General features: G+C 31.7%; 2 protein-coding genes and 1 pseudogene across 2 annotated transcripts; 2 read left to right on the forward strand and 1 right to left on the reverse strand.

Annotated features, from left to right (window-relative positions):
• The first annotated feature begins 755 nt into the window (after positions 1 to 755).
• On the forward strand, positions 756 to 1,951 carry LOC114717765 (putative lipid-transfer protein DIR1). Its single transcript, XM_028902960.1, has 2 exons — positions 756 to 1,080; positions 1,935 to 1,951. Exons 1-2 carry the CDS (start codon positions 756 to 758, stop codon positions 1,949 to 1,951), a joined length of 342 nt encoding a protein of 113 aa, XP_028758793.1.
• Positions 1,952 to 6,298: 4,347 nt separating this feature from the next.
• Positions 6,299 to 9,115, reverse strand: LOC114717791 (scarecrow-like protein 3). The gene is made up of 2 exons (XM_028902983.1): positions 8,740 to 9,115; positions 6,299 to 8,558 (listed from the first exon to the last, which is right to left on the reverse strand). The coding sequence occupies exon 2, from the start codon at positions 8,304 to 8,306 to the stop codon at positions 6,891 to 6,893; it is 1,416 nt and encodes a 471-aa protein (XP_028758816.1). The 5' UTR covers positions 8,307 to 8,558; positions 8,740 to 9,115; the 3' UTR covers positions 6,299 to 6,890.
• An 11,301-nt stretch (positions 9,116 to 20,416) lies between these two features.
• Positions 20,417 to 24,093, forward strand: LOC114717761 (uncharacterized; annotated as a pseudogene).
• The last annotated feature ends 983 nt before the right edge of the window (positions 24,094 to 25,076 follow it).

The raw sequence follows: 25,076 nt of genomic DNA on the forward strand, positions 1-25,076 counted from the left end.
TAATTGTATCCAAAACCTATATGTAAATTTTAATTTCCTAGTTTTATTTGTATATTTACAAGCTTACCCTTGAAAATTATAAATTGAAATTCAATTGAAAGGATATTTTTGTTCTTAACATTAAATAAAATACTATATCTATTTTTAAAGTTATAAATTTTAGAAAAAAAATTCAATTTTTAGACCAGTATTTTAGGGGGGAAATTACAACAAATTTTTGACAAATCAAATATAAATAATTAAGTTAGTTAATTTTGATTATAATTAGGGCCGCGGTCTTATAGTGCAGATTGAAAGATATAACCCTTAGACTCAATGTGGATGGACACCCCTGCCATTCATGATGATCAATTTCTATAGCATATCATTAAAACAAATATTTAGCACAATATCAGAATACATGAAATAAATATCTTACTCTTTACTCTCACACACACACACAGACAATGTGTTTATTAAAAAGGTTATTGAGATTATTGATTCGATTATACACAGTGTATCTGATCCTCTTGTGTTTTTCCCAGCCCTAGGATGCTAAAACGGCAGCATATTCCGTCGTTCAATTCTAAGCATTGATTTAATCTCATTCACAAAGTTGTCATAAACAAAAACTTCTTCATCTTCTTGTTCCTCCCACATCTATATATATATATACCATCAAACCATCATCTTCTGAAATCACAGAGTGATCGGAAACTTCAAAAGCATTACACGCACAATCAAACACCCCTTCACATATAGTAAGAGCCACTCATATGGCGGCGGCTTCTCTGAGAACGTTGGCAATTCTGGTGCTGGTTGCCGGAACCCTAGTTTGCAACAACGACGTCGTAGTAATGGTGTCAGCTCAGTGCGGAGGAAGCATACCGGACATGGTATCGCAGTGCGAGCAGTACGTGCAGAAGACGGGGCCGACGATACCGCCGTCGCCGGCGTGTTGCACGGAGTTGAGGAAGTTCGATGTGAACTGTATGTGCCAGTATATCACCAGCGACATCGTTAATCTCATAAGCGTCCCTAAGGCCATCTACGTTTTTCAGACTTGTGGCCTCAGTCTTCCCCACGGAACTAAATGTGGAGGTAATAATACTAATAATAACAATCTTAATAAATAAAACCAGATTAATTAATTAACGAAAATCACCGGTATTATTGTTAAAGAAAAGACTAATTTGTCAATTATCATAATTTCACTTGTTTTTAATCAGCTCCTGAGAGTTTTAATTATAGGCATTAGTTCATATGTTCACGATCTGTTAATTATAGCTGATGTGGATATTAACTAAGCGACCTGTAAGTTGCAACATACATACATACATACATACATATATATATAAAATACTACCTCCACTATTAAACATAAGAACTAATTAAAGATTCAATTTGATCATAAATATAACACCCCAATATATTTTGTCTCTCAAATTTATCCATTTTCTTTCAAAGTAATTCTCATAGTAATTATATTACACATATTAAATGATTTTCATTTTAACATGCATGACTAACAAGGATATTTTAAGAAAAATAATACATATTTATTACAAATTACAAATAACTAAATTAATTAATTTTTTAATATTTAAAAATTAATTATCCAGTTCTTATATTAAAAACGGGAGTTAGTACAAAATAAAGAAGATGCTTTTTAGAAACAAAATAATTGAAAAAATCTATTTATTGTCAGGATAATAAAAATTATTATACTCATAATTATCCATATATAAAATATCATATATATGAGGGTTATTAATTTCTTGATGTGAAAGCAGCTGCTGTACATTTTATTTTTAACATCTTTTATCAGCCTCAAAATACTTTTTTTGCTTTGAAAATAAAAATTCCTCCTGTTTTATTTTAATGATAAAACCAAAGAAATAAATATGTTGTTGTATTTTCTCTGGCTGATGAGTTATCGCTGGGGAATGTTTCAGCAATCACTGTCCCATGAGGCGTTGAGGTGGAAATGCTGCCTTGTGGACTCTATGGAGAATAAAGGCCTTCCTCTTGTAACCCAATAAACCTATTTTTCACTTTAAGTTTTAAACAAAATAAATAAAGTTTAATTACACTTGTGTGTTGCCCACTAAAAAATATATATGCACACTTGTATATGAAGCTATTTTATGAAGGAAGCACCTTTGTGTGTAATTGTATTTCTGGCTCATTTTATACATACATACATATATATATATATAGGAATTTTCGATCCCCACCCTCGTTTTTACAGATTATGATAATTTGACTAGTGGACCTTCACCTACACTCGTACCCACCTCTGTATTGAGCTAATCTCAATCTAACTCTTATCTTTTAAACCTTAAGGGGTTGGGTTCTTAAAAAAAAACCTAGTCTGTCATGATATAGTGAACTAAGTTTCAAAGCTCAGATAAGAAAAGTGTCTATATTTAGTACTTAACAATATCTTAATAAGATACATATGCATAGCAAAAAGAAAAAAAAACTCTAATAGGGAATATTAAAGGGTTACATATGAAATAATTAAATTGAAAACAACAGTAAGTTGGCAGGGGAAAATTGAATAAAAAATCTAGAGACTCCAATCATGAAACACTTTCAATCTTTCATGGATTAATAACCAACATAAGGGGATGGGCCCACATGCATAGTGGCCCATTAGTTTTCCAGGCCCACTTTACATTATTCTGGCCCATAAATTTAATTATTTTGCTTTTATGCAAAAAAAAAGGGAAAACCAGATAAAATGGCCTTGCGGGCTTGGGTTCTTCAATGACCTATGAATATCACGACTAGGTTCAATCCAACGGACATTTAACATTTCTTTCAACAATCTTTTTTTTTTTTGAATGAAAAAGGTTACAAAACTAAACAAAACACTCAGCCCAGGTGAACAAGAGCCAAGGGTGACTACTATGACTATCCCTCACCTCCGTCCAACTCAACGCCAAGAGTGGGAGGGTGGTCAAGGATACAAAAATTCTTATCCATCCTATGAGACAACTTTGCTAAAGCATCAGCAAAGGGAATTAACTCTCTATCTACTGGACAGAAAACAACCTGCCAGTCTCTATGAATAATGATCCTAATATCATCAATCAAGTCTTTAAAGGGATAGTCCTCTTCACATCCTCTTGTAACCAGATTAATTGCCTCTATGCAATCCGATAACAAGCAGATCCTCCTGAAACCTTTCCTCCAGCAGAGATTTAGACCATGTAGCATGCCCATAACAATCTTATATATTAAAACCACTGTAAGGCCATTGTATCCAAAAATAAAAATCGACGGTACCAATATATATATATATATATATATATTAAAACCAAGATATTAAAAACTGGATTGGTCATTAAACTAGTCAAGATAGTGGACCAAATAGGAGTCAGCCTGAGATCAAACTGGTAAGAAATAAAAAAAAATAAAAAATCATTTAAATTTTCATTAAGAACTAAATACTACTTCCAGTTTTTAATTTGAGTAAATTAAAAAACTAGTTAAGTTAATTATTTATAATAAATATGTGTTATTTTTTCTAAAATGTCTTTACTAATCAAATGTATTGGCCAAAATTATCATTATTATAAGGACTACTTTGGAAAAAAAAAAGATAAACATGAGAGACAAAGTGAATTAGGGTCTTATATTTAAAATCAAAATAAAAGTCAAACGAGCTCTTATATTCAGAATTAGAGGTAGTATAAATTTAATATCTTAAATCATTAATAAAATAATCATATAATTATAATTTCTATCCAACTCTTTTGAAATTCCTTTGACAAATTAAACTCATAATATCATACTACTAAAATTACTAAATATTTATCCCAACAAAATATCAAAATAGATATATAATAACAAAATATTCCTTTCTACAGTCATTCAATCACTAAATCCTAAGTATCAACAGCTTTTTAAAAACATCACCAAAATTAGTTTTTCTTAAAAAGAAAAAAGGCTAGTTTAACTGACCACACTGGTTGTGTTACCCAGGTTATTACCAGGTTATTTGATTTAGATCACATTGAGTCAATTCAACCCATTTTCAATGCTTATCCATGTCAGTTACCACGCCAGTTCGTTAGTTTTGAGACTGAACCGACAGTTTAGTCTAGGTATCAATACTATGATTAAAACCAATTCAGATTTGAATCTATCAAAATAAACTAGTTAGTCACAACGTAGTGAACCAAAAATATCCACTGGAAGAGATAATCACATTTAGTACCAAATAGTATCTCAAACAAGATTACATTTAATAATAGAAGGATACTTGTGCCTGGTAATATATATACATATGAAAAAAGAAAAGATTCGAATTACAGAGATGTCATATTTAGTGCCCAACAATTCATCTAATAAGACAATATCCAAGGTACTGAAAAATCAGACCGATTGAGACAGTGGGTCAAGGGTCAGTGGGTTAAACCGAAGTCAACCTAGGGTCAAACCGATAAGAAATAAAAAAGTTAAAAAATAATTTACCTTTTCATCATACTATTTAAGGACTAAATATTAATTCATTACCTTGAATGACAAACAAGATAATCATATACTTATAATTTCTTTCCAATGTTTTTTTACAATTCCTTTGACAAATTGACACATAGTACCATATTAAAAAATCACTATACATTAATCCTAACAAAATATTAAAATTGATATATGATAACAAAATATTCTTACTTCCAATCTATTAATCAATAAACTAATAATTATCAATAGCTTAAGAAAGAAGAAAAAGTTTTTGGCTCAAAATAGCTTTTATAAAATAATAAAATAAAAAGCAACCTGGTTAACCTACCAAACCAAGCAAGTTAATTGGGTTGCCCTGGTTTACACTAAGTCACCTCCGGTCAATTTGATCTTGGTTTACATACTCAACCAGACCAGATAGTGAGCTTTGAGCAGAACCAGTTGGTCCAGTTCGGGTTTGCATACTATGAGGATATTTGTGCTTATCAACAAGAAAAAAGAAAAGGAGTTTTCCATATTTTGCAAATATCTAAATTTTACATAAATCAAGTTTAGGATGTCGTAATTAAAATTCACTATGTCTAGCAGCACGGGTATTTGTTTAAAAAAAAAAAACCAGTGGTATTCTTTGATCAAACCTAAATAAAGTGGTATATAATTAATAATCAAAGTTTAAAAGTTTGATGTAACCCAAAAAGAAATTTAAAGTTTGAAAAATGTAGATACTAAAGTAGTATTTCAATTTCAAATTTATTGGGAACGAAAAGAAACTTAATGATGTTACTATAATTATGTTATTGAGATTGACCTTTTGGTTAACAATTCATTTAAGGATATAATTCTTTAAAAAGTGCACGAGCACCATATAAATCATGCACCTGATCTCATTTAATGGGATAACGCCACTTATTGCTGCTGCTGTGTTTAGGACCGGAGGAGTACCATATCAAATTTAAAATATTGCAAAATTAAGTTGATAGAAAAGATTATAAGAAAGGAAAAACACTTTGATAATTGGATTCATTTAACATAAGAAACTTATTTCAAATCAGATCAATACATGTAAATTTTTTTATATATTAAGCCAGGGGCTTTACTATTATTAATATCTTAAAATCTACATGTTCTGATTTTGATTAGACAAAAACAAATTAAGCCAGGAGCTTTATTTTGGCGGAACAAATAAAAGTGACTCCCTTTAAATAAAATTGTCCTAAGATGTTCAACTTTTTTTCTTCTTTTATTAAAGATGAAATATTGTTCTAAATAATAATAAAACGGGACAACAAAAACAACATGAACAGTAGTAATATTTCATTATTTGTTATTACTTATTCCTCTGGTTATTCATATAAAACTCATTTTGTAATGTAAATTATATTACAAAATGGGTCTTATATTTAGACCGAAGGAAGTATTACACATCTTTTATATATTACATGTCTTTTATATAAATAAATATATATGTATATAATATTGGGAATGCCAACTCAAGAGATCCCAAAACTGCACACTGGATCCTGCTGTCCCATGTAGAGCCACAAACTGCACTCACAATCTCAACCATCAAAGCTAACTTACAGAATCCAAAATATTGGAAGTAAGACAGCCGAGACTAGTTCAAGTGGCAGGTTCTGAGATAAAAACAATTGAGACGTTTCCAGCAAGGTAGGTTAATAATTCATCTTTCTTTCAAAAGCTCATCTTCCAACCGTATGGCCTTTATTAGCAAGGTGTAATATCTGGAGCTTGTTCTTTTATTGAATTTGGATTCAAAAGTTAGTGGAATAAATGTCTCTTATTTTTTACTCAAATAAACATAATAAAAATCAATCGACGATAATATCGATAACAAACCTTATCTTTTTCCTATTAGGTACGGTTAGGGTCAGTTACATGAATCGCACAGCTGCTCTATAAACACTACAGAAAAATGCCAACAGCATATAAAATATATTACAAAAGGCATTACCTTTGTCTATCTTTCCTCAGGAATCAGTACAACCAATTCCGCCATGAAGGAAATGAGGAAGAAAATAATCTTTTCCCCAGTAGTTTAAATGGGGAAAAATGATTGCACTGAAAAAGTGAATAATAAGCAGCAGAAATATGTAGTCATGAGTATAGGAATTCATATTCATATATAATTAAAGCAGCAACAATAAAGAGAGAATCAGAAAGATTGCTTCTTCTTCTCTTTCACTCTCACAGTCACTTTTTCCCTCCCTTGTTTTTCCCCACTTCTCCATGTGGTGTTCACCAAATAATAAGAGCAGTCCTAAACTGGTTATGGAAAAATAGTCATTACCATATGGACAAAACTCTTTCATACAAACAATAAAAAGAGCAAAAACCAAAAGAAAACCTGATCAGTGCTTCTTCCTCTATTTTTTTTTTTTTTCCTTTTTCCATTTTGGGCTCTAGATTTTTCCATTTTACTTCCTAGGTCTCCATGCTGATACTGAAAAAAGTGACCTATCCTGCCAGCAAATAACAACACAGCCATTTTCCTCCCTCATTTTGTATCCCTCACAGCCATAGCTCTGTAGTAATCTCCTTGCTTGTAACATCCCATAATAGCTTAAAGGCACATTCCCAAACCCGGCAAGATCAAGCCTCTGTAGCCACTTATCAAGCTTTTCATGCCTTTCCTTTCTTTCAGCTCCCTCACACGCAACAATGTTCTTGATTTCCTCACCGAAAAGCATCTTCTCCACCTTTAATCTCTCCATTGATGTTCTTGAGACTGTGGATTCCAAACAATCAAACAACGCTGCGTAAGAGTACAGAGCTTCTAATACCCTCTCCATTAGAGTTGAACCATTGTGATTAGAGTCTTGTTCTGTCACAACCATGACTTTGGGAGACAAACCCCACAAGGCATTGAGAAAGCTCTCCATGCTCATTGAAGCAATTGACGATGCTGGGGATGATGAGGTCGAGTCAGGACTTGGGCTGTACCTATTATTGATCATATCCTTCTCAAGCAAATCACCTAATGAGCTCTGATTCATTGGCACGGCTCTTTGTAGATGACTTCCATTTGAGCATTTTGTTAGGAGAGGAGGTCTTCTGCGCAATTCATCATCCAATGTCAAAAGCGAATGTAATTGGACAATCGAACTGATTGCTAGTGCTTCTCCAGTCTTCACACGGAGTTTGTCAAAATCAAGATTCTCTAACTTGCTCACAACAGGATTGAACTGGAATGGGATGTCCAACTTTTCTGCTTCTTCAATCAGCCTATGAGCCATCTGATCCAGAATCTCTTTCTGTTGATGAACCCCAGTAATTCTCAAGTGAGGAGGGCCTTCAGGCCGAGCACTCAAAACTTGGAGGAGTGCAATCCACTGTGCAGGTTCAGCAGCATTGAGATCAATTATATGAACCATCTTCTCTCCTTCCATTGCTTCCATGATAGCCTGATTTGTGAGCACGAACGCCACCTTCAAGAATGGGAACAGCTCAAAAAACAGCTTCCGGACCAGAATTTCTTCGGAAACCATGACTATTCTAGTAGAATTGAGGGCCTTGTGGAGACCAGGCCATGTTTTAAGTATCCGATCAGCAAGTGCTTCAGTAAAATAGGCAGCAATTCGCTGCATAGTATCACCATCCGGGGAAGCAAGATGGGAAATTTGTTCGAGAGCCATATTTGCATTTTCAAGACTACCAGAAGCTACATGATTTGTACAAGTCAGCAACAAATGGATTAAGTACAAGCCCCTTTCCTCTGATTTAAGCTCTCTAAGCCAAGGGTATGGAGATCCTAAGCTAGGTGAAAGTGACATCATAGAGAAGAACTGAAAAGGTGATGAAGTTACAGAAGATGACCCTTCATCTTGAAACATAGATCTTATTTGACAACAAGAACAGTCTTATTTGACAGAGTCAATGATAAGTTGGATTGATTACAAACTCTAGGATCTATTCAAATAACTCAAGGATAACCAGAGATAAATTTGAAGAAATGCACAGAATATACCTATGCAAAAGGAATGACAAAGAAAACACGAATCCAAAGCACGAGGTCTGGATAAGGAGGAACTCAGTAATAAAATCAATGCTGCGGATCCCACACGCAAGGCAGAGAAAGACAATTCCTAAATAAAAACAAGAAATAATAGACTTCAAGTGTGAGCGAGCACAACCCGAACAAACCAACCCAAAAAAAAAAAAGTATGGTCAGAAAAACTCAAGCTTCGTCTCACAAGCACATATGGGAATAAAAAATTTCCATCAATCCAGCAGAAATTCACAGTAAGAGACGAAAGCGAACCCTACCGGAGGAGGAGGAGCATCAGAGAACTGAGGGCGAGAATTGGTGAATCGAAGGAGAGAATCGGAAACCCGCGAGTGGGCTTTGAAATTGGGGCAAAACCCAGAAGAATCCCTATGAAAAACAGGAAGAGGAAGGTGTAGAAACTGAATCTCGGCAAAGCCGAACCGAAAGGGGGTGGGTTTTAGCAGACTAACAGCGAAGCTTGTTCTCGTGTGGGAGTGAAATTCAATGTTTGGACTAAAAGTTTCGGTTTCAAGGACTTCTTCATGGCTACGTTGTCGACAATGCGTGACGGGCCCCTTTGTCGTTAGTGTTTTGTTGTCCTTCCCTCCTCTCAGTGGACAATGGAATTTCTGAGAAGACGAGCCTAAGCCTATCGCTTCTTGTTCTCTCTCTCTCTCTCTCTCTCTCTCTCTGTCTGCGAAACTACTCTTATTTGATCATTTTATTAATAAAAATAAAAATAAATAAAATAAAATATACTTTAGGAATTAATTGAAGCTGCTAAGAATTTAGTGGTTTCTTTTTCCTGAAACGGATTTTCTTTTCTTTTTTTATTATTTCTTATTACAACCTTAAATTATGACCATCAATATATCAATATAATTTGTAAAATCTAATCTTTTTGCAATTACGAAAGGTCTATTGTTTAAGTTTAATTTAAATTAAATTATTTTCATATTACTTAAAATAAATATAATAATAAATCACTTTGGAAAGATGAGGTAAATTTAAGTCAAATTGCACCAAATTGATAAGAACATAAAATTGACTATTTTTTTTTAAAAGTTGATCAGATCAATTCAATTTGATTCTAACCTAAAAATTAAACTTTATTGATATTAACAGCTTGTAGTTGGAAAACAATCCTATGGGCCATATTATGCTCTCTCTTTTCCCTCCTTTTATCACAGAAGAGAATCTTATTCTACGCCAAATAGGATCTAGGCAGAATTTTCAAATTTATGAAGAGGCATAAAATAAAGCAAGCATGGGTCAAATGGAAGGAAAAATGCTAGTTGAGAAATTAATTGGCAAATAATTTTGAAGGATTTAATGTAACTCAATTTTTATTTTGTGTAACTTAATTATCTTTATACGCTACTTAAAATTCTCTCGATGCTAATAAAACTAAATAAAAAATTCTTTTTTTACAAAATTACATTAAGAGAGTTGCTCTTGTTTTTTTAAACTAGAATTGTCTAATAATAATATCATCCCAAATCCTTAATATGAGAATTACTTAATTAATTTTTGACAGATCAATAAAGGTAGATAAATTAATTAATTATAACAGACATAACAGTATTTTCTTGAAATATTAGTATGCGACATTAGATTATATATTAGTTATAAGTTATTACTTGTTAGATAAATTAGTTTTGAAAAAAATATAAATATAAAAGACAGAGTAAATTAAATTTGAGTATTTATCACTAAATTTAACCTCTCACCTAACTTTTGCATCAAGTTTAGGGGTGAGTAATAAAGAAATATTTAAAAAGTTAGATAAATTATTTCACTGTAACATATGCAACATAGTTTTCATAAAATAGCCTTATATAATATTAGATTATATATATCAGTTGATAAGTTAGATAAATTATATTAAAAAATAATAAATATGAGAAAAAAGTATATTTAAAATTTTATGTTTAGGATAAAATGTAGTTCTCAATAAATCATATATACATATTAAGAATGAGAGAAAATAATAAATAAAGAAAAAAGAGAAATGTGATAAAGTAGTGATTGAGTATGATAATGGGGGGAAGGAAGGGAGGGACGGATGCTGTCAGGAAGCAGGGTGGATAGGGAATCCAGCCAAAGAGGAAGAAAGAAGTAAACAAGAAAAATATTCGGCGAGGGAAAGAAAAAGACAAACGAGAGGTAACAAAGACAAACAAACATTGGGGTCAGGTTTGTTTGGTAGTGAGGGAAAGGGAAAGAAAAGGGAATTATAATCCAAAATAAGGATTTGTTTGTATGTGGTAAAGCAAGTGTCCATACAAATTGGTGTTATTATCTTTACTTCCCTCTCCTTCTCTTTCTCTCTCCCTATTAAGACAACCACACCACCTACTTTTGCTTCCTTCCAAGACTGGTTTGTACCTTTATCTCTTCTTCTGCTCTCCGACGTGGCAGCGCCCTCCCTTCTTCTAAACCCTAGGCTTCCACCCCTAATTATTCTTTCCAATTTTCTCTTAAATTTAGTCACACAAAAAAACAAAATGTTCAAATACTACTTCTGGTCCTAATTATAAAAGTCAGTTAACTAATTTGAAAAAATTAAAAAAATAAATTGAGTTAGTTATTTGTCCTAAATATGTGTTGACTTTCCTAAAATATCCTTACTAATCAAATGTATTGGCTAAAACTATAATTATTAGAATGACTATTTTAGAAAAAAAATTGAGTAAATATGATAGATAAAATAAATTAGAGTCTTATACTTAGAACCAAAATAAAAATCAAATATGATTTTATATTAACGACCGGAGGTAGTACTTTATTAATCAAAGGGTAATTATTTTTTAACTGTGTGCGATTCGTCTCCATTATGTGCAAAGGTCTTTGATCATAAATCATTTGTATTTAACTAAAGATATATTGCATCTAGTTAGAAAAGAATTGTGCCTATTAAATATGAATTGCGCCTGCTTAAATATAGGTTTTTTTAGTCAATAAATTTTCTAAACAAGTACTTTTAATTATTTTTCTATTTTTTATTATAACTAATATGATGTCATATTTTAGGACACATTTGGTTAGATCTTTTAGAAAATAAAAGATACATTGGTGAGAAACAACAGACGGCCTTTTTAATTTTAAGGGATGTCTCTTCAGTTTCAAATGATCTTTTGTAAGCTTTTAGTAGTCATGTCACAATAACAAGAGCCAAAAAAATTAGGTAAACAGAAAAAAGGCTAATGCAAAAAACTTTGATAAAGGAAACGGTAATTAGATCGGCAAATCTGAATAAAAATTTTAATTTAAAGACTTGGACTACACATGTGAAGACTTATTTGGACTCAAGTCACTTAATTGTAGAGTTAGATAGTATTTAGACAGAAATCAAATCATAATTTTTAAAATAATTTTATGATATATGAAATAAATATGTAAGATGATTTTATTACGATTTGCGTAAATTTTTTTTAAAAAAACACTTTCAAAAGAAACCAAACATACCTTAATATAATGACTATATCTACTAATTGTATTTCTCTAAAAATTACTAATTAGTTGGTATATATCATATTTTTTACTTCCCAAGTCATCGAATTAAGTCTTAGTTATTTATTAGTCAATATAAAAATTAAATAAACACATTATGAAAATAACAAAATCTTGTTGTCTATAAATTATGAATAGTGTGATTCATCTTATAAGTACAAATGATCCATTATAGTTGCACTTGATAAGATAATTAAAATGAAAATGTTTGAAAAAAATACTTAATTTAATATATATATTTTGGACAATAATATAGATGTCATATGACAAATCTTATGTTTAATTATTAAAAAAATGGCATAATGACAAGTTGAATAGGATTCCTAGGATAAATTGCCTTGTTAATTATTAAAAAACTTGCAAAGTGACAAGATAATGGTAGCTTGCCAGAGAGGTTAGCATATGTTTCTGGCTTTTCTTCACAGAGTTTACCAACTTTTTTGTTTCTTTTTCCTCTCCTTTAACTTATTATACCCAATTTTAATATAGATTCCGAGATATTATTCCAATCTAAATTTCATAAAATATTTATTTAATAAAAGGTTACTCATTTTCACATATCGGACAAGATTAACGTTGTTTGTCTGGGCAATTGGCTCTTTGCGTATCAATTTGGACACTTGATCTATCATCAAAGCAAACCAACAAGAAAGGGAGTAAACTTCTTCATGAAAATACAACTTTTACTCTCTTGCGTGTAATATATTTTTAATTATATGTAAATATTTTTTATTTTACACATAATTAAAGATATGTTATATATAGTTGAAAAAAAAAGTTGCACCTAGATCTTTAAACAATTTTAGATATTGATACACAATTAATTTTCTAATAAGAAAAATTTCACCAATTTTGTTTTAAAAAATTGAGCTTTCAAATTTATTGAACTAAAAAAAATTCTAAAAAATATGTTGGTTTGAACATTACATCGTAAAATAAAAAATAAAAAAGAAAGAAATTGAGACAAATATATATATTTGCACATGTAAGACAAATTAAGATCTTTTCATATACAAGAAAAGAATCTTTAAGTTAAAACAAATACAGGGATATGAGACCTGATTAAAGAAATGATTGTGATATTAGAATTAAAAAAAACTGGCCATACTGCTTGAAAAAAGTTGATGTTTTATGAGGAAAATAATTAAAAAATGGTAAAATAATAGAAGTGAAATGGTAAAGTGGAAAATGGAAGATGGTGGGATATCACATGAAGAAGAGATGTTTGTCACATAGCTCTCATCCCTTCCATGTTGACTTATGTGTTTAGCAACTTTCACTTTGTACATTATCATCTCACTTCCTCTCTCTTACACTCCACCTCCTCCTTTCACTTTATTATTCATCCTCCCACAATAAATAAATTTAATATGTTATGCCGGCATCCCTTTGTTCGCTCCACTTTTTTTTTTTTAAAAAAATATTATTACTCTCTCTAATTTTAAATATAAGAGTTATTAGACGGTATGTTTTTATCTTAAAATATAAGACATTAATTCACTTTGTTTCTCAAATTTATATTAATTATATGTATTAAAGAGGATTTCCATCAATGAGGCTAAATATTACATGGGGTATTTTAGGAAACTAATATACTTTTGTGGTTATATTTATAAATCACTTTCAATATATTTCACACACTAAAAATCTTAAACTCTACTAACTTTGCATTAAACTTTAACGACTTTTCAATTTTGTCCTTATTTAATATACATTATACTTTATGAAAATAGAATCCATATAATTATAAAGGGATGGTAAAATTGTATATTTATAGGAAACATTTCTCTCTCTGCCTTGTAATTATAAACAGAACGAAAAAAGCTTTTTCTCTCTATCTTATAAATAGTATAGATAAGTAGATTTGTTACAAATAACTAACTTAAATTTATGCATTAATAAGAAAAAATTTATTGGTCTTTTTAAAATCGAGCTATTTAAGGGGTTTATTTTTATCCTAAACATAGGACTTTGATTTATTTTGTCTCCCAAATTTATAATTTTTTTTAAAGTTATCCTTATTGATTTTCTATAATGAGGATAATGATTAAATGGGATACTACCTCCAGTCCTAAATATAACTTATATTTAAGAATAGAAGTATTATATTAGAAAAGATAATACATACTTGTTTAATTTAACTTATTTTTTAATATTAATAAATTAGTTATGTAAATTTTATGTTATTTTTAAAGAAAAGGCGAAATAATATATTAAAAAGAAACAAGGTTTACAAAGTGCTAAAACAAGTAGAAAAAGGACTACATCCTAAAAAAATTAGAGAATACATTCAAAGGAATTAATTTAAATGGTGAAACATGAAAATCATGAAGAAGAACTAAAATCTCTGGCCAGGCAATAGTTGAAGATTGAGAATGATAAACTGTGTTCATGGTGAATATAAATTTTATATTTAGAATTGAAGAAAGTATATCTTATTAAAAAAAGAGAATTGAAAGGAGTATAATGAAAAGGGTTTTTTCCAGAGACTATTTTTAATTATCTTGCATGGATATTTGGCGCATTAGTTTTCTTTTAAAAGAAAATCAAGAATATCATTCACCAATATAAATATTAATTTTCCTCTATGTCCAAAAGATGACAAATAAAATTTTTTTAACTAAGTTTATACATAAGAGTGAAAATTGAATTTAGGGGATAAAAATTCTTAATTACCATTTTGTTCAATTATGGTGCTATATTATCTTTTAAAATAAATCTAAATTCGCAATCCATTTGTTTCATTAGGATTTTTTTTAATGAAGCCTGTACTTTTTTTTTGCTGCGAATATGGTGAAAATATAGTTTTTAACAATAAAAAACTTCCATTTTTAGTTTTAATTATTTTTTAAAATTTTTTAGTTAATTTTATTTTGAAGAATTTCAGGTCAAAAAAATATTCTGAAAAATAAGATAAATTAATAAATGGTACTTTTTACATATATTTAATATAAAACATATTTCATAGAACAAAGTATATCATAAAATAAGGCTTATATTGCACGACAAGCCGCACAGAACATCAACACCGTCCCCTACCAGTATCCACTGTGAGCCTGCCATATCGCAGCTACCCATTATTTTTCACATTATTACCATCCCTATCATTTACTTACCCCCACTATCCCATTATTTTTATTTTTTTCAATCTTATTTAATCCTCATTTTTCTCTTTTTAAAATACTATATCCATGTTCATTTATATTTTATGAAATATCAGGTATCCACCAGCAGACCTAATGACTAATCCTTTAGCTCGTTTATACGCACCTCAATAGATGGGACAGCTAACCCAGGGTTTTAAAGTTTTTTTATGTTCAAGATGAGAATCGAATTCTCAATAGATGGGACAGCTAACCCGGGGTTTTAAAGTTTTTTCCCTCTTTTTCAAAAAGGCAAGAAAAAAAATAGTGAAAAGAAATAATTTATAGATAATCAAGATTTCTAGTAAAGTTGTTATAGAAGATTTTCTATAATATTTTATCAGTTAAACCCATATTATTAGAAGTTTTAGAACTAGAAGCTTGTAATAAGCACATGTTCAATTCTAGTGCTCAAAGTTAATATCTTAATGTTTCTGTATTTTTTTTCGTTAATTGTGCGAATACATATTTTATTTTAGTTTCTTAATTTTATAAAGATTTTTTTTAATTCTCCCTTAATATTATTAAAAAATTAATGATATTAAAATTTAAAGTGTTAAAATATACATGAATGCCAACATAATAAATATATTTTCACACAAAAAAAACCCATCATTTGAGATTAGACATGTTCTTGAAAAATACTTTATATAATCAAGGAAAAAAACTGAAATTTGTATAAAGTTAGAGGGCTAATAAAAAAAATATGTGAAATGTTTTTAAAATATGTTGAAGTACAATAGACAAATTTATAACACCAAAGGCTTGTTTGGTTTGAGAAGAGGATAGGGGAGGAGGGGAGGGTGGGGTAGGGAAGAGGAGGGAGGTTTCATCCTCACCTTATTTGGTTTGATTAAGAAAAAAGAAGGGAATGATATTTAATGATCTTTTGTTTGATTCAAGAAAGGGAGGGGAAGGATAGTAATAATCAATTTATCATTTTATCCTTACATATTAGTTTATATTTTTTATTGATATATTATATAAATTAATTTACATCTTAATTTAAATTATATAATTTAATGAAAATTCAGTCTTATCATGTTAATATGTGCATTAAAAAATTGATACAGTAATTTTTATTCTAATTAATATAATAATATATTTGAAATAATCAAACTAACAAATTTTATATGCTCTAAGAAAAATAAAATTTTATTCTCTTTAGGCTATCCTTTTTTTCAGCTTTAAAATATATTTAATAAATAATATATTTATAAAAAAATTGATTTTATAATATTATATTTTTTATTTAAATAATTTTTTATTTTTAATTGATTTTTGTTATAATATATTTTTAATTATAATAATTTATATTTTTTTTTTTATTTTTTATTAGGCTAATATATTTTTTATTTGAAATAAATATCATAATAATATATTTTAAAGGTAATAGAGGAATACTAAAAAACTATAAGGATATGATGGTCTAAAAATTCAGCTCCCCTCTAAAAATTTCCAATTTGAGGGGAAGCTAAAATGGGAGGAGGGGAGGGGAGGGATATTTTAACTTCCTATCCCTTTAAAATTTTTAACCAAATGAGGAGAAGGACTCATTTTCCGTTTCCTCTCCCATTCTCCCCTCTAACCAAACAAACCCCAAACCGGGAATGGGCATGGGTGGAGAATAATGTTGAAATAAGATGTGTTGGGTTCAACTATGTCAAGTGAGGTGGACTCCAACGAAAGGAATCTAAGTACACAGGCAATCATGGTAGCCCACTTACTCAACCTTAAGTGCCCTCTGTTGACTCCTCAGCTTGGTTCACTTGTCAAAATGGCCCATCTCAAGTTGCTCCTCCCTTAGCCACTTGCTTGCCTCACTTTAGGCTTTAGTTGCGGGGAACATTTTGACTTTTTTTTAACACACACCCCCTCTAATTAGATGCATCAATTTGCCTACAAAGATTTTTTTTTTCCAGATAAAGTAGTAAATTCATTAAACATCAACAAAGAGAAATGCAAAACTCAATAAACATGTCTACACTAAAAATAGTCCAAACACAAATACGCCTAAGAAACCCTAGACAAAACCTAACCCTAGCAAAAGATAAGAGGGTTGCCGCCATCATCACCAATACCTTCAGCACCCATCATCCTTTTATTGAAAGCTGCAGGGAAAGAAGTGTTGTCATTAGCGTCAACACCATTATAAGGAATCGGGGTTCGACGAACCACTCAAAAGGACCCACCACGCTTATTGACAATAAACCAATCAGTCCAGTTGAAGAAACTCCATAAGGAGACATCATAAAAGTAAAAGCACACATAGCTACCAACAAGATAGATGAAGAAGGAGAATGTATGTGTCCTTACCAACAATTGCAAAGCAAAAAGAACAGATAGAATAAAGATGCACCCTTTAGATTCACATCCATCAACAACTAGCCCTACCACTATCAAAGACGCAAAAAGATACACAAAAGAATTAAAAACAACAGAGAAAACTGTTATGTCCTCCCCTGGGCGGAGCGGGGGTGGGAGATACCATGAAAGCAAGCGCGTCCGACTGACAAGGAAAGAGACCCTCACTGTCCATAAAGTTTCATAAATGTGATCTCTCAAATAGCAAAATTGCCTACAAAGATTGAAACCTTGCTTAACTAAATATTCTCTCAAGGCATGGGTACTCTAGCACAATTTAGCAGGTGACTCATTTAGTGAGAGTGGGGTAAGGAGAATTTGTTGAGCCATTGAGGGAGAATGGAACGCAAAGATCAAGTTCGAGTTCCATCTGATAGGACTCCAAAAAGATGAGTTATGTAGTAACAAGTCTACACCTATATGAATGCTATTCATAGCTGGAGACCTAGACTGTACGAGCCACCCAAGATTGTGATTAATTGGGATTAAGGCTACCTGCTTCCTATTTTAAATGACCCTTGATAATAGAAGAACCTTGTAATATGTCTTTTCAAATCCAAGATGAATTTGTAAGGATTCCTTAACAAATCCAGGCTATTACAATCATAGTATTTAAGTGCCAAGGTCAAGATTCTCCAAATTTACTTTGCCAAGAAGGTGTTATTTGTATTCAAAGCTTTCACTTTCAAATGGAAACAAAGTACATAATAATGAACAATCATGACACACTTTAAAACAAAGAAAACTTAAAATTCATTTTTCCTGTCTCTACTGAAAAAATAGGTTAAAAGCTAGTGTGTTGGGAGATAATGGAACTTTTGATCTTTTGAATTTATGCTAGTTAGGATTTGGTTCCTAAAATTTATTTTTTTATCAGTTTAATCCTTAAAGTTCCATACATAATTTTATATTCTAATTCAATCTCAATCAGCAATTTTTTCTTTGAAGAATTCATAGAGAGATTGCCATTCTGTTGTTAAAGGTTACAGCACATATATGCTTAGAATTACTTGTGATCAAAATACAATGACTAATTGTGCATTGTTACAAAAATATAGGGACTTGGTTGATGAAAATTAAACTTCAAAAACCAAATTAATAATTGAGAGAGAAATTTAAGGGATCAAGAATTTCATTATCCCGTATATTGCATGTGTTTACTGATTAATTAACAAGGGGAGGTTTTCGCCAAAAAAAAAAAAACTAATGAGAAAAGTTGAAATATCTTGTGACTTTGTTGAATGGCATATTGGAATATAACAATGACAAGCTTGTCTGTTTAAAAATATAGTGAATTCCACTTCATGGAATGATTCAAGCCCATTTTCTAATAAAAATAGCGATAACTCAGCAAAAAAAAAAAAAAAAAGAATGAAGAGAGCTGAATATAGTGAAGAGAAGTATGAGAAAAACTCATCCCTATGTAAGAGAATTAATAATCAATAACTATAATGAAATGTTTTAAAATAACTAGGAGGTACTCCCTCCCTCCCTTATTATAAAAGAGAATTTTAAAAAGGGGCAGATGGAGTAGTTTTGTAATTATATTAATTAAATCAGCCAATTTTGAGAAACATAAAATTGAGTTTAAGATGTTGGGCTATGTCCAACCATTACAAGTCCACTTCCTAGGGCTTATTAGCATCCTACTAGGCCTACTTTATTTTTCATATTTACTTATGGAGGGCTACTTTTATCCTAATTATTTTTATGAGATTTAATTTTTTAAATATTAATTAAAATAATAAATATGTAATATAGATAGTTTATTTTTTTAAAAATATATTCTTATTGATAAGAGGGTAAGTCAGAAAGGGAAATAGTAAGGGAAAAAAATATAAAAGAGAATGAATATGAAAAAGAAAATGCAATCCTCTACCTATATAAGGAGGGATTCAACTTGGATATTTACTTATGAAGAACCTTTGTTTGCCTCATGCGTGACTGAAACATGCCACAGTTTCTAACTCGTGGTCGACTACAATCGCCGACGAGGGCAATTTAGTATTTTCATATCTATATTTTAGTTTTTATTCTTCTAAATAATTATACTTTTTAATATTATTTTTAATAAATATTTCCCCAAATCCTCCTCTCTAGTTTTCCCTATGCAGCCTGGCTAGCCCGACGAACCCAATCTGGTCCCATCACCTCAGGTTGGGTCAAAATGCTGAAAAATTAAAGAACCACGTTGTTATCACCAAAAAAAAAAAAAAGGACCAGGTGGGCTGGGCTGAAGAAAACCCTTACTGAAGATATAAATTGGGCCGCATGGATTCATTTGCTCGGCCCATTATAACAATTTAAACTAAGACAGTCCCAACTTTAATAAGTTTCGGCCCATGAAATCCACTTCACGATACTGAGAGACCCTCCTTCCGTCCCGGGGCCCCAAAAAAAAAAAACATGGAAAACAACTGGTACCACATGATTATCAATTATTTACGAATGCGATTGGCACGGTGGAATCTGAAACAGTTTGGGAGCATCTCGATCCAGCAGCATCCCAAGATCAGCTTTGCAGTTTGTATTATAGACCAGAATCGTTTGAAAATACTGGTCGAGGTGACTCGGCTCAGTTAGGTATCCTTCATCCCGTCTTTGTTTTAGAACCGATCTAGCAGTAGTGGCTGATTTTCTTATTTGATCGAGAAGCTTCCCTCTGTCTCTGAATTCTTGCTCTAAATTGTTGTTTCTTCTGTCAAATTCATTCTCACGATCTTTATTTTCGTGCTGGAAATTCGGGTTATGTTTTGATCAATAATTGGTCAATAATGCTGAATTTGGATGTTCCTGTTTTGTGTCTAATTTGGTGCCATACTTGTTCTTTAACTTGGGATCCTTTTTTTTTTTTTTTTCCGGGTATGAAAAATCTGGGATTTCTGGTTGATGTGATTTTTCGTCGTATTTATGGTTCCAGGGCCAAGATAAACGCAGTAGCTGTACCACGATGGTGGTGCCGCTGGTTACCTTGCTTCTTGTTGCTTTCATTCCAATGGGCTGTTAGCCTTGCCATCCACAGTGCCTGCGTTCCTGTGGTCTCCCCATCAGGACCTGTATGCCTACTTACTTCGCTTCATCTGTTCTTCTTTTGCTTTTCTTAGTACTGTTAAATGTTGTTCTTCGGAAAATAAGTAAACATATGTATGCGGGGTGCTTTTATAGATGAATTCATTGTTTGGGGCGAACCTTGGAACTATTATGCATGCAGGAAACTTCATATGGAAAAAGGCAAAATAGATGGCTGTTTTTCTATCTATCCAAGTTTCGGATGGGTGGCTACGAATCAGTAGTTGCTAAATTTAAGTCTGAGTAGCGCAAGGATGTAAATCATGGTAAGCAAAGGGTAGCTTGTGTACTAGAAAGGAAATCCAAAGGAAGAATGGGATTTCATAGGTAAAGCAGGATGGGAAGCTAATGAGCTAAAGCAATGCAAGAATTGGTGTGATTCAGGCAACTTATATGCTGGGGACTGCATCTTCAAGTTTGGCCTAAGATGCTATCAGAGGTCGGGGATTAATCAGTAGAGGGGAGTTAGGGCTGTATGCGAAATGTTAGTAGATGTTTGGATGAGAAGCCATGTGCTAAAAGGCTCTGATTAAGAGGATTGCAAGAGGAATATAAGAAAGCAAAAACCTGGCAAGGGTTCATATTAGTAAGATTTAAAGTTTAGAATGGAAGGTGAAATAAAATTTGCATTCAGATATTAGTAAGATCTAAGATTAAGATTAGTAAGATATAACTTTTCAGTGAGTTGCAAAGCAGGATATTTTGAAAGACGAGGTGGTTTTTGTCAGTACAACTAAAGAAAATACAATATGTAGATTTTGCAAGCGTTAGATTATGAGTAGTGTTTCGATCTGTAAGAAAGCAGGATAGGTGAGGTTAGACGACTGTTCTGGTGAATAGTGATGCAGAGAGCATCTACACAAATTATACCTGGGTTAGTAATAAAGATGGGGGAAACATGAAGAAAGTAAGCAGAAAAGTGAATTGGCTGATGAGCTTAAAACACTTTCTTAATAAAATCTAGGATTTTTGAACTGGTAGAACTACTGATAATTATTTATTCATTGGTTACAGGGTTTCAAACAATGGGCCAGAGGGAACTGTTAATTATCAGATTATTTCTCCAAAAGATCTAGCAAATTCTGTTATGTCACAAGCAGGATGGTCAAATTTGCTGGTAGTTCACTGCTTTCTCTGATTGATTTCTTTTTATGTATGTTAAATACTTCCTTAGTTTTCTTCCTTAAGGGAGTAGTGAAAGCTCACATTGCTCTATGTTATTATATTCCTTTTAATTTTGCTGTTGTTGTATTTGTTCTAACTTTCTTTGAATCACATAGTGCAAAGGAAAGGAAATGCAGAAACCTCTGGATCTGGCACTCCTTTTTGTTGGCAAAGAGGTAACGTTTGAAGCATCTCTTTGACTAGTTCATCTTGATATTTTTCATACTTACATTTCCAATTTACTTGATTTAGAGATTCCTGTTCATGATTTCCATTAATTGAATAACCGATTCTCATTGTTTTCTCTTGTAATAAATTTCTGGATCTTCATTGATGGTATGTAATAATAAATGGTTACATCAATGTGATGATCATTTGGATGTGAAAGTTCAAGAAACCTTCTCTGAAACTATAATTAGTTGTGCATGAAATGAAGTACTTGTGCATGCTAATGTTGATTTATCTCCTTGCAGCTGCAATCTTCAGAGTTAAGCTTGAACAAACCCGCAGATCCATCTCTTTTAGAATTACTGAAGGTGAGAGAATCGCATACTTCTGAGTTTTAAAAAGAATTGAAATTCCAAATTTTGACTTTGACTTGGTTCTTCTCTTGAGCAGATTTCTTTCACAAGGTCCAACTTTTCCATGGCATTCCCTTATGTTTCAGCATCAGAGGAGGAGAAATTGGAAAATTTGTTGGTTTCAGGATTTTCAAAAGCATGTGGAGATGATTTAGAAATCGGTGATGTTGCTTTCCTTGGATCTTGTTCCATGGAGGATGCAAATCATAAAGAAAATGCTGATTTTCATTCAATCCAAGTAATAACAAAACCAGGTTGCATCACTTATTATGGAATTTTGTATCGATATGACGATCTGATTCTTTATTGCTTTTTATAACTGATAGGATTTTCTAACCAAGAGGATGGAAGAGAGTCACAAAGGGGCAACAGATCTGGTTGTCTTTTGTAACGGAGACTCTTTACCCTCAGAAAATGTTGACAATACACAGTCTGAAGGTAATATACTGCAAACTTGTGTGTTTGCTTGATAGGGCTGTGTTATCCGTGAAACATTTGTGTTTTTGCTGTGTATATGTGCAGGTAAAATCTTATCTGAGCTTCTCAGTTCTGTGGAGAAGTCGGGAGCAAAATACTCAGTTCTCTATGTGTCAGACCCCTCCAGGTCAAGCCGGTATCCTTCGTACAGGGAAATACAACGATTTCTGGCAGAAAGCACCCCAGGGAATTTATCAGCCAATGTTACGCTCTGTGATGAAGTCTGCCAGATTAAATCATCGCTTCTAGAGGGACTTATAGTGGTAAGGCCTTCTTGCTCAATTTTTTCTGAGATCTTCCTACCATATCTCTTGTTATGTAATCAAAGCCAAAATTATCTTTCTTGTCTATGCAAATATGTATGGTTCTTATAGAACATGTAGAGAGCATAGAATTGAAACTTGGAATTCCAGTAAAGGATCTGTCCGGTGCAATTACCTTCAGTAAGCCAATTATAAGGAAACTTAAACTGCTGAAAACCCCTAAACCAAGTATAGAATAGTAGAATCTGACCAAGATTTGTTTTTGGAGCTTAGCTCTATCATGAGACGAATGTTTCAGATTTCCCTGTTACCTGGTTTGTTGGTTTCATCTCAAAAAGTCTTTTTGTCCACTATCGGGTTTTCCAGTTAGTTTCAACTGGTGATTTAGTTTTCACTTTATTCATTCTTTTGGTGTGCACTCTCATACAGAACATATAAGTAAATAGCCTTCTGTAGGCGTAGGCCCTTCGATTTTCTTTCCTTTTTTTTTTGGGCCATTATTTGCTTTTGTTTAACAATCTCCTGGAGTTGGGTTGATCACAATAGGGTTGCTCTATAGTCCCCCCCCCCTAGTTTGACTTCTTTTCTGTGATGAGAGTGTTGGAAATGCTGCACTGTCTCGTGTTGCTCTAATATCAATGCCTGTGGTCGGTTACAGGGGATAGTTTTGCTCATAATTTTGATATCTGGCCTTTGCTGTATGATGGGAATCGACACTCCAACAAGATTTGAGACGCCACAAGAGTCATGAGTCATGATCTGCCTTTTATTCAAGGTGATAGTGGTCGTGAAGTTGGCGCTGGTGTTGTACTGTTTTATTATAATACTAGATATTCATTTTGGAGTGGTCTGGTTGAAGGTTCAATCTTGTGACCTTATTGATTTGTCATATCAGGGATTCCGTTATGTGGTTAAATAATCAAATAATTTGTATCGGGTATATAGAATCCAGTCTTAGGTTTCAATTATGGACATGTACTTGGGATTATGAACTCTTTAGCAAGACACGGAGGAATTTGAAAAGCATTTTGGAAGTTTAATCTGCCAACTTTAGCTCATATCTTCTATTCAACTGCCTTATGACTTGTTATTCACTTGCGCATGGCTATACGACGGTCAACTGCTTTTGTCAAAACTCAGAAGAAATTAAAGGAGCAGTGATTTTATGGCTGCAAAATGGCATTTAACATTATCATGTACACCTCTTAACCAAAACTAAAGAATTTTTTGTTTAATATTATGGTCTGATATAAATAAATACTACCTCCTGTGCTAAATTTTATGTCATAAATTTATAATTTATCTTTTAAAGTATCTTTATTAATTACACATCTGAAAATAAGGAGTTTTCATCCCACGGTGGTCATAAATAAAAATGGTACTTTAAAAATTAATTCATATTTGTTATAAATAATTAACTTAACTAGTTTTTTTTAATATGCTTAAATTAATTAAATAGGTCTTATGTTAGTAACATGGCTTGATATTATATACTGATTAACTTTTGATTTGTTTATATATACGTTTTTATGGTTGGAAAATACACACGTTTTCATGACTGAGTTGGCATATTTATTTATGATAGACTACTTGTGCTGAAGGACCCATATCCTTTTGGTAAGTTAAGGGCATTATAGTAATCAATAAAATAAAAAAGTGTAATTACAATTCATTCTCTCTCTGTTTGTTTTTTTTTTTGCCGTCAATTACAATTCAGTCTCTTAATCCTTTCGTGATGTTTAGAATGTATTGTTCTCTGCATGGGAATAAGGTGGTTCAAGAGTCCTTCAATGCTATTCTTCCTGTGCATCAGGATTATGATAGTAATTCTTATAATAAATTTTCAAAATTAATTTTGAAAAGTCAATAATAATAACAACAAGATAATGATTCTTATAATAAAATTTCAATAATTAATTTTGAAAAGTCAACAACATAGTGCATTGACATTTCAGCAACATAAACTCTTACTATCATAGTTATTTAATTAATTTTTGGGATAATTCATTTCGTTCATTAAAATCCTGACATTCATCCTGAC

Source organism: Neltuma alba, unplaced genomic scaffold, assembly GCF_004799145.2.
Source record: "Neltuma alba isolate B1F8T4 unplaced genomic scaffold, ASM479914v2 tig00011775_pilon, whole genome shotgun sequence".
NCBI lineage: Eukaryota > Viridiplantae > Streptophyta > Magnoliopsida > Fabales > Fabaceae > Neltuma > Neltuma alba.